Source organism: Aulonocara sp. 'chitande type north' Nkhata Bay, linkage group LG9 (assembly GCF_057382095.1).
Source record: "Aulonocara sp. 'chitande type north' Nkhata Bay isolate Kocher_YH1m ecotype deep benthic linkage group LG9, A_spYH_male_GT1.1, whole genome shotgun sequence".
Classification (NCBI taxonomy): domain Eukaryota; kingdom Metazoa; phylum Chordata; class Actinopteri; order Cichliformes; family Cichlidae; genus Aulonocara; species Aulonocara sp. 'chitande type north' Nkhata Bay.
The window spans coordinates 32,831,876-32,841,667 of record NC_141352.1 but is presented as its reverse complement, the minus strand read 5'-3'; the positions used below and the strand labels follow the sequence as shown (position 1 = coordinate 32,841,667).

The 9,792-nt window shown below is 41.6% G+C and overlaps 1 protein-coding gene across 2 annotated transcripts; it reads left to right on the top strand.

Annotated features, from left to right (window-relative positions):
• Nucleotides 1-9,106, top strand: LOC147322555 (uncharacterized). Of its 2 annotated transcripts, XM_086307215.1 has the most exons (3): nucleotides 1-162; nucleotides 7,074-7,670; nucleotides 8,020-9,106. In XM_086307215.1, exons 1-3 carry the CDS (start codon nucleotides 145-147, stop codon nucleotides 8,695-8,697), a joined length of 1,293 nt encoding a protein of 430 aa, XP_086163341.1. In that variant the 5' UTR covers nucleotides 1-144; the 3' UTR covers nucleotides 8,698-9,106. The 2 variants fall into 2 exon arrangements, with proteins under 2 accessions (XP_086163341.1, XP_086163340.1); XM_086307214.1 differs by lacking the exon at nucleotides 1-162 and having other exon boundaries at nucleotides 7,026-7,670.
• The last annotated feature ends 686 nt before the right edge of the window (nucleotides 9,107-9,792 follow it).

The window sequence follows — 9,792 nt, the reverse complement described above, 5'->3', positions numbered from 1 at the left end:
ACACTTTGACTCTTCAGTGCAGTGTGGAGCCTAACAAAGTTCTGTTTTGTGTCCCAGCTGATCAGCAGGAGGAGAAGAGTCTGACGGAGCAGCAGGGGAACATTTACGCTACTTGGACTCAGCTCAGCCACTGCAGAGAAAACAATGAGTTCGACAAAGAAGGTGACAGATACTAGTGTTAAGAAATACTCCATTAACCCTTTAAGGCCTATTGGAGCAGGAATGCTCCATTTTGCGTAACAATTTTAAAATCTCGGTAGAACCGCACTTAAACAAAAATTGCTTAAAAAGCACTTGCAGCAAAAAAACATAACATACCAGAAACACGCTTTGCCGATCCGATCAGCTGTTCATAGCACTTCCTACGTTGGAATAGATGCCAGCGCGAACTATCACATGTCCGACTTTACCTGCCAAAACCTGCCTTCAGCGATACCTATACTGGTGTTTTTAAAAGTCATGTTTGACTTTATTCTTTTCTGTATTGTTTCTGGGATGCTTAGAACTCAAACTGCACTGTTGGTAATAGTTTATTTTGATGCACATGCTGTTTGTTTTGCAAATTTGCATTATAATATTTATTTTTGTTTTTCCTGCAGTATATAAAAATCTCAAAAATACTCAAAACAAATTTCCTGTGGTTGGAAACAATGTGCAACTCTTTTGCATTTACAGTTTTGAGGGATAAACCTCTGAAATTTCTCTAACTAGAAATATGTGTAGAAACAGACCAAAAAACCCTATTTTCTTTTTGTTTTTTTGCACTTTATGTACACTCAACAAAAATATAAACGCAACACCTTTGTTACTGCTCCCATTCCCCATGGGATGGACGTAGAGACCTAAAATTCATTCCAGATACACAATATAACCATCCCTCCCAAACAGTGGTCACAAATCAGTCCAAATGTGTGGTAGTGGGCACATCTGCCATATTGAGATAATCCATCCCACCTCACAGGTGTGCCACATCAGGATGCTGATCTGACATCATGAGTAGTGCACAGGTGTACCTCAGACTGCCCACAACAAAAGGCCACCCTGGAATGTGCAGTTTTGTCTCACAGCAAAATGCCACAGATGCCACAAGCAATGAGGGAGCGTGCAATTGGCATGCTGACAGCAGGAATGTCAACCAGATCTGTCGCCCGTGCATTGAATGTTCATTTCTCAACCATAAGCCGTCTCCACAGGCGTTTCAGAGAATATGGCAGCACATCCAACCGGCCTCACAACCGCAGACCTCGTGTAACCACACCAGCCCAGGACCTCCACATCCAGCAGGTTCACCTCCAAGATCGTCTGAGACCAGCCACCCAGACAGCTGCTGGAACAATTGGTTTGCACAACCAAACAATTTCTGCAAGAACTGTCAGAAACCGTCTCAGGGACGCTCAACTGCATGCCCGTCGTCCTCATCGGGGTCTTGACCTGACTCCAGCTCGTCGCCGTAACAGACTTGTGTGGGCAAATGCTCACATTCGATGGCGTCTGGCACGTTGGAGAGGTGTGCGCTTCACGGATGAATCATGGTTCACATTGTTCAGGGCAGATGGCAGCTGAGAATGTCCCAGTTCTTGCATGGCCAGCATACTCACCGGACATGTCACCCATTGAGCATGTTCGGGATGTGCTTGACCGGCGTATAAGACAGCGTGTACCAGTTCCCACGAATATCCAACAACCTCGCACAGCCATTGAAGTGGAGTGGACCAACATTCCACAGGCCACAATTGACAATCTGATAGACTCCATGCGACGATGTGTTGCACTGCATGAGGCAAATGGTGGTCACACCAGATACTGACCGGTTCTGGGTCCCCAGACCCCCAATAGCGCAAAAAACTGCACATTCCAGGGTGGCCTTTTGTTGTGGGCAGTCTGAGGTACACCTGTGCACTACTCATGATGTCAGATCAGCATCCTGATGTGGCACACCTGTGAGGTGGGATGGATTATCTCAATATGGCAGATGTGCCCACTACCACACATTTGGACTGATTTGTGACCACTGTTTGGGAGGGATGGTTATATTGTGTATCTGGAATGAAGTTTAGGTCTCTACGTCCATCCCATGGGGAATGGGAGCAGTAACAAAGGTGTTGCGTTTATATTTCGTTAGCTTCATAGCATAATTGCCTAAGTCATTTGACTAAGTCAATGACTTAGGCACTTATGCTATGAAGCTAACGATTTTTGTTGAGTGTAGTTACTATGGACTCAATGCATACATAATATTAAAATTTGGGATATAATGGTCATATTGATGTATAGCAACTTGAAATGCTCCCAAAAATGGCATTAAGGGCATGTAAAAATATAAAGATAAGCTCTGACAAACTTGGTTCTATGGTAGGTCTTAAAGGGTTAAAAGATGAAGTACTGATATATATATTTTATGCAAAACTAACTGAACCTTGTGCTATATTATTGCTATATATTGTCGCATGGAGTCACATCACAGCAAAATCTCCAGTGTTAAATTAACACTAGAGAGTGTCTATATGGGTCCACTCCTCTGAGTGTTAAATACAACACTGTTGAGTGTTAAATTAACACTTTTGACAGTGTTATATGTTTAAAAGTAACCTAGTCAGTTTTGAAGATTAACAAAGACTAACACTGAGCAGTGCTGATTTTCTAACACTGGAAAATAACTCAAAATGTTAGAAATATTCCAGTGTTAGAAAATCAGCACTGCCCAGTGTTAGCCATTGTTAATCTTCAAAACTGACTAGGTTACTTTTAAACATATAACACTGTCAAAAGTGTTCATTTAACACTCAACAGTGTTGTATTTAACACTCCGAGGTGTGGACCCATATAGACACTCTCTAGTGTTAATTTAACACTGGAGATTTTGCTGTGCACAAACCACCTGCAACTCAACACCTCAAAGACTAAGGAACTGGTTGTGGACTTCTTGAGGTCCAGAGAAGGTCTACTGCCGGTTCAGATAGAGGGGGAGGAGGTGGAGGTGGTCAACAAGTACAAGTACCTCGGGCTGTGGGTGGACAATAAACTGGACTGGTCATGCAACACAGAGCACCTGTATAAAAAAGCCCAAAGCCGACTGTACTTCCTCAGGAGGCTGAGGTCTTTTAACATCTGCAGGAAGCTCCTGAGGATGTTTTACCAGTCAGTGGTTGCTGGAGTACTTTTCTATGCTGTGGTGTGCTAGGGGAGCAGCACAGCAAAGAGGGACTCATCCAGGCTGGAAAAACTGATCAGGAAGGCTGGCTCTGTGGTCGGCATGAAGCTGGACACTCTGGTGACAGTGGCAGAGAAAAGGACACTAAAAAAACTGCTGGACATTATGAACAATCCTGAGCATCCTCTGCACACGGCCATAAACAACCAGAGGAGTCTGTTCAGTGACAGGTTGCTTCTCCCCAAGACAAGAACTAACAGACTTAAAAACTCCTTTGTCCCACACGCCATCAAACTGTTTAACTCCTCTCTGGAGGGGAGAGGGAGGGGAGACAGGTGGACAAAGGAGGGGGGAACAACTAAGCTGTAGTGCCTCTTCACCTCACTGTACAATACCTTTTGTTAATAGTCAATGGTGCAATAGACCTCAATACTTGAAATGTGCAATTCACTTGTATTTTTATATTTATTCCTATTTATTCTATTTATCCCCTTCGTATATTTTATTTATATTTGTCTCTGTGTTTATATGTGTGTGTGTGTGTGTATATATAATATTCTGTAACTTCTGTCGGTGCAGTGCTTTTGGAAACCGAATTTCCCAGAGGAACCCACCCGAGGGATTAATAAAGTTTTATCTTATCTTATCTTATTAATGTAATGTAATATTCATGTAATAATACAATGCCTACATTGTAGAGGGTGACTTTGCCTCTAAAGAGGAAAATGGGCAGGGAAGAGGTTAAAGTGGGATTCAGCAGGATTCAACCCTAAAATCAGCTGTAGTGGCTCAGTGTGGGGAAAAGAGTCACAGCTCACAATCATTTCTGTTGAGAGCTCCAGTCGATGTTCTTAATGTACAGGCTGTGATCAGCTGACCTGCTGCTCTCTGTGGATGTACACAACTGAATTCAACCAGATGTCTGCAGATGTTTCATGAGTTGTCCTGGCTGATTTCCATCCTCTACACCAGGGGTGTCAAACTCAACTGCACAGGGAGCAAAACTCAAGGCACACTTTAGGTCGCGGGCCAAACAAGATAAACATTTATTGAACACACTAAAACCATGTTTTTTAAACAGAAATATGAATAAAAACAGACAGGAATTTTATTCCAGAATAAATAAACTTAAAAAATCAACTTTAACTTTAAATGTTTTGATCTTCATAAATATATATCCTGTCAAAATTATGCAAGTTAGAAATATGAACATGCTGCAAAAACCCCAGAAAAAATAAATGAAAACATACACAAGGTTGGAGCTGCATGTAGACGGAGCTGGGGCATTGCTGCAGGAATGGAACTAATAAACTGTGCGAGCCATTCAGTGTCGTACTTTGCCTTGAGTGTACCATTACACTGCAGCTCCATCTGAATCTGCACAGGTGCAGTTTCCACATAAAGAAGCAGCTCGAAATTCTCTGTTTGTGCTTCACAGTCACCAAAGCGCCGCGAACTCAGTGCGCTCAGTTTATCAGCAAAGTGCGCCGACTTGGTTCAACATTACTTGGCAACAGGGAAAGTGAGACAGGTTGCACTGGTGCATTTGTGACAGCTTCACTTGAAATGCCTTCACTGCATCATACATGTCATGTCCATGAACTGACAGATTTCCTTGCTGAGCTCAAAAACTCTATTGAGAACTTTTTCCCAACTCAGCCAACGGAACTCTGTATGATAAGGATGTCGCCAAACTCTGAATCATAGAAGGATGAAATTGACGGTGATTTAAACCTTTAAACTCAGATAAAATTTACGGTTTGTGTTACGGTGATCGTTACATGCTCCATTTATAGGACTTTACCACACAGCCTGGTGTATGATGCAGGATTGGATTTCATGTGTTACTGTTTAGGCTCAAATCAGTTTGATCTTTGAAGCCCGCAGTGATGAAATAACTCCCCTCAAATGCCTTAAACCAAAAGTAACAAGCCTGTTTTGAAAATGTAAGTAGTAGAAAATACATATATATATTTTTTTAATGTAGCTGTGAATTCATCCAGATGTCAGCAGATGTTTCATGAGTTGTCCTGGCTGATTTCCTTTCTCTACACTGACAGTACTGTCTTTATATTATACACTATACTGTTGGTATGTGGGTGGAGCTCAGTGAATGAATGTCAGCATCATGAGCTTAAGTTTAAGTTAATCTCTGCTACACTTGATGTAATCTAACTCTGACATGAGCACCACAGTCACTGTGCACCAGTCACACACTGTTCTTTACTTAAATCCATCACATTACAGTAAACTTACCTGCTTATCCTGCACTAACCTGCAGAGGATTTTACTGCAGTCTTTAAATCACATTGTGAGACAAACTGCACACAAACAGTTTGTGTGTTTACTGATGTTTGTTGGGCTGATAGAATCGCTGCATTTGAAATTACCTGCCACAACATTTATTACTATTCTGAGTGTTAGCATTAATATTTGTGTACAAGTAGGAGGGATGGGCATGATTTTAGAGTGTTTGAACAATGATTAATTATCTTTAACACCAGGTTGGATGTAATGTGTTACTACTACCAGTAGGTGGGGATAGGGGACCTTTAAGGTGTTTGGTGCCACACTCCACCTTCAGGTTTAAAATGAGAGGTTGATCGCGCAGAGAATCGCTGACCGTTATGTGTGTGTGTGTGTGTAAAAGCAGCAGGATATATGTTTTACTTCTGCTGAGCCAAATAAGACAGGTCAGGGTGAAGAAGTGACAGCCAAAGAAAAGCTTACCACAAAACGGAAAAGTTATGACAAATCAGACTATAAGGCAAAAAGAAAGTGCAGCTTTATGGTTTCATGGACAAAATAATTTCTGTGGCTGCAATATGATGAGCTATATAACCGGGGCTGCACATAAGTGGTCCGCAGGTGCACATTCGCTGTCAAAATAAAAAGTGCACACAAGATAAGATGTTGCAACGCGTGTTTGTGTACATAAGATTTTCTGGAGGAGGACAGACATTTGTTTAGAACTCTTAAAGATGTCGAAGAAGCTCCTTTAAGCAATTACTTTGGTGTTCCTCCACCTCCAAACAAATGTCAGAAGGAGTCCAAACCACAAAAGAAGCATGTATTCTCGGAAAAGTGGTTGCAGGAGGTGAGCTGGCTTCAAACAAATGATGAACGCACAGAGATGTGGTGCAGAATGTGCCGTGAAAATTCCACTCTAGCGGACAAAAACACTGCCTTTTATATGGACGCAAACGCGCGTTGCAACTTCTTATCTGGTGCGCGTCTTTTATTTTGACAGCGAATGCGCACATGCGGACCACTTATGTGCACCTGTATAAATAACATAATGTTCTGCCGGGTGTGTTGTTGGTTTTCCCTCGATTTCTGAGTCGACAAGCGCCTTTGTTACTGGGACCAGTCATTTTAAGAAAGGCCCCCATTAGAACCCATGAGAAATGCAAGAAATGCATTATTGCTCAGTCTGCAATATCTTTCCCAGAACAAACAACAATTGCAAATAACATACTAAAAATAAACCTGAAAAATCTGTTTAGAACAGCGTACTATGTTGTAAAGAGTGAACTACCACTGGCAAAATTTAGCAGTCTTTGCAAACTTCAAAAAGCAAATGTCCTAGATCTTGGTTCCACTTGTCACTTACCCGTGACTTCAGTGGAAATTTTGAATTCAGGATCTGACACAGACTGATTCATGTTCTACACAGTTCTTACAAGTTCATAGAAATTTCTGTTCAATTAGAACCAAGTATTTGAGTTGATGATTGTAATTTTTATACATGTTGTAATTTGTGTTTCATGTTTTGTTTGTTTTGAGTCCCTGCCCAAAGGGCTACCAGGGATTTTGAAATTTTGCGAGCCCTGACTAGTGTTAATGGAGGGAGTTTGAAGCTTCAGTTTGTTCAATGACTGCATTTCACTCACTGCCTCTGCTTGTATCTCTGTCACTGCAGGACCAACATGGACCGAGAAGTCAGCGCTCTCAGGAGGCCGACAAACCTCACAGAAGAAAGAGAGAGAGAAAAAACACCTGTGACGAGTGTGGGAAGGATTTTACTTTGAAGTCTAAACTAAAACAACATCAGCTCATCCACACTGGAGAGAGACCGTTCAGCTGTGACTTGTGTGGAAAGTCGTTTTCCTGGAAGAATTCCCTAAAAACACACCAAGTCGTCCACAGTGGAGTTAAAGCTTACAGCTGTGATCAGTGTGGTAAAGCTTTTACTCGAAGTAGCCACTTACAGAGTCATCTAGTTACCCACTCTGGAATTAAGGCATACAGCTGTGACATCTGTGGAAAAACTTTCAGCCGGCTATGGAGCCGAAATATACACCTACGCATTCACTCCGGAGAAGATGTGTACTGGTGTGATCAGTGTGGTAAATACTTTACAACAGACGCACACTTACAACACCACATGTTTACCCACACTGAGGAGAGACCTTATCAATGTGACCTGTGTGAGAAGACTTTTAAAACTCCACAGTACCTGAGAAAACACCAACAGATCCACACCAGAAAGAGACTCTACAAGTGCAGTTACTGTGAGGTTTGTATTTTTATTTTATTCTTGTAAGTTCAGTCTGACTGTTTGGAACAAGTCTGCTCATTAAATTGTGTTAGCATGTTAGCACTTCTACTGCACCGAAGAGTAGCTCTGAGCCATTATTCAGGTTTTCATTTCATTTAAGTGTAAGTCAGATGTTACTGTAATATTAAATAAGTATTGCTGTAGTATTATGGTGGTAGTATTGTAGTTATTGTAGCCCAGTAAACTGAGTGTGTTAATCGAAACAGTAAAATGTAATTGGACGTCTGCAGAGATGCTCTTTATTTCAGGCGACTTTCAGGATAAAAGTGTTGAAGGACTGACTTACACTGTCTTTGTCTTTGTTTAGAAGCAGAGCGACACAGATGGATCCACTTCTCAACCCTGTCATCGCTGTGGTGGTGGGAAAGACTTTCGTTGTGACATCTGTGGAAAAACTTTCAGTCAGCAAGCCGGCCTAAAAATACATCAACGTAAACACACTGGAGACAAACTGAAATACTGCAAAGAATGTGGGAGAAGCTTCCCCACATCAGCTGACTTAAAACGACATGAACTCTTTCACAGTGGGGTCAAGAAGCACCTCTGTGATCAGTGTGGGTCATCCTTCACCACTGCAGGTCAGCTTAAAACACACAAACGAGTCCACACAGGAGCGAAACCATACAAGTGCAGACACTGTGACAAAAGCTTCTCACAGTCAGGTAGTCGTAACGAGCATGAACGTACACACATGGAAGGAAACTACAGCTGTGAGCAGTGTGACAAGAGCTTCAGTAATCTCAGTTCATACTCTGCACACAAACGATCCCACGTTACTAATAAACTGTTTCACTGTTACCAATGTGCCAAAACATTCACTTCATCATCTGCTCTGTGCAAACATCAGCGCGATCACGCAGGGCTGAAATCGTTCCCATCACAGGATCAGAGTGACTCTGAAGAGAGAGAAACATCCTCTGGTTTCAGAGTCCAACTTAAAACCCTGGAGATCAGGCTCCACAGAGCTCAGGTCGGCTCTCCTTAAAGTTCAAATGAGGCCATGAATCAAACTGTTCCTGTAGTTCAATGTTAATCTTTATAAATTGTTCCTCTGTAGTGTTTGTGTTCAGTTGTTACCTTTTTTTTTCAGTGGTTGGAGTAAAAATCAGTTTCCTGTTCTCAAGTTTTTATTGAATGTATTTTGTTAAATAAAGTTAAAAAAATGTTAAATAAAGAATTGTTTGAACGACAAAAATTTTGAGCCATGATGTCATTTCCTGTATTTCAGAGTAAAGACTGAAGTGACAAATGGAAACATGTTTACAGTCATGGAATAAACACTGATGGGTCATCTGTAGGAAGTTCTATTGCTGACCTGACAGACTCGACCTTGTTTACAAAGAAAGAAAGGAACTGATGACATGTGTCAGCAGAGGCTTTCAGGGTTGTTTAGAGTAGAGCTGATAGTCTTAAAGAGAACATGGCGATTATGACAATTTAACACAATGATCTGAGAAAAATATCTGTTTCTCTCATTTTCACCGTATTCTGATCAAATTTCCAACATTCTTTTAACATTTCAAAAGAAACCTGCAAATTGTCTTTCTTCCACTTTCACTCTGCTCTCCTACACTGACGCCTGACTGCTCGGGTTGATTCATTTAACCAGGGCTGAGGAACACGTTTTGAGAGCCTGGTTTTTAATGGGTTCACAGGGTTCATGGTCTGAGTACAGGTTTCCTGGAAGCTCATCTGGGGTGGGCCCAATAAGTAATCTCAGGGTAAAGATTTTCTTCATAAAAGTGGAGGAGAAGAGAGCAGCGGCGGGGTGGAGTGTGAACTTTAAACTCATGCACACGAGAAATGTCAATTACAACCATATGATAACACCAGGTCATGAGTGTGCTCCTGCTGATGTGTAGGGCCTTCAACGGACTGTAAACGGAAAATGACTGAATACATTTAAAAATTCCTGAGCCAGCAGACCATCAGGGCAACAGACATGAATATTAAAATCACCAACTATTATAATCCGATCCTTTTTAGGCACAATTTCAGTCTTTAAATTACTGCACACACAACTGGTTGAGAGCGTCCCAGTTCAAATATACCACACGAAAAAATGCTGGGTTAAAAATGA

Bases quoted from the DNA above. Each gene is read 5' to 3' on its own strand.
- LOC147322555 (XM_086307214.1), top strand. From the start codon at position 7,026: ATGACTGCATTTCACTCACTGCCTCTGCTTGTATCTCTGTCACTGCAG. The intron at 7,671-8,019 runs GTTTGTATTTTT...GTCTTTGTTTAG, and splicing joins ACAAGTGCAGTTACTGTGAG to AAGCAGAGCGACACAGATGG.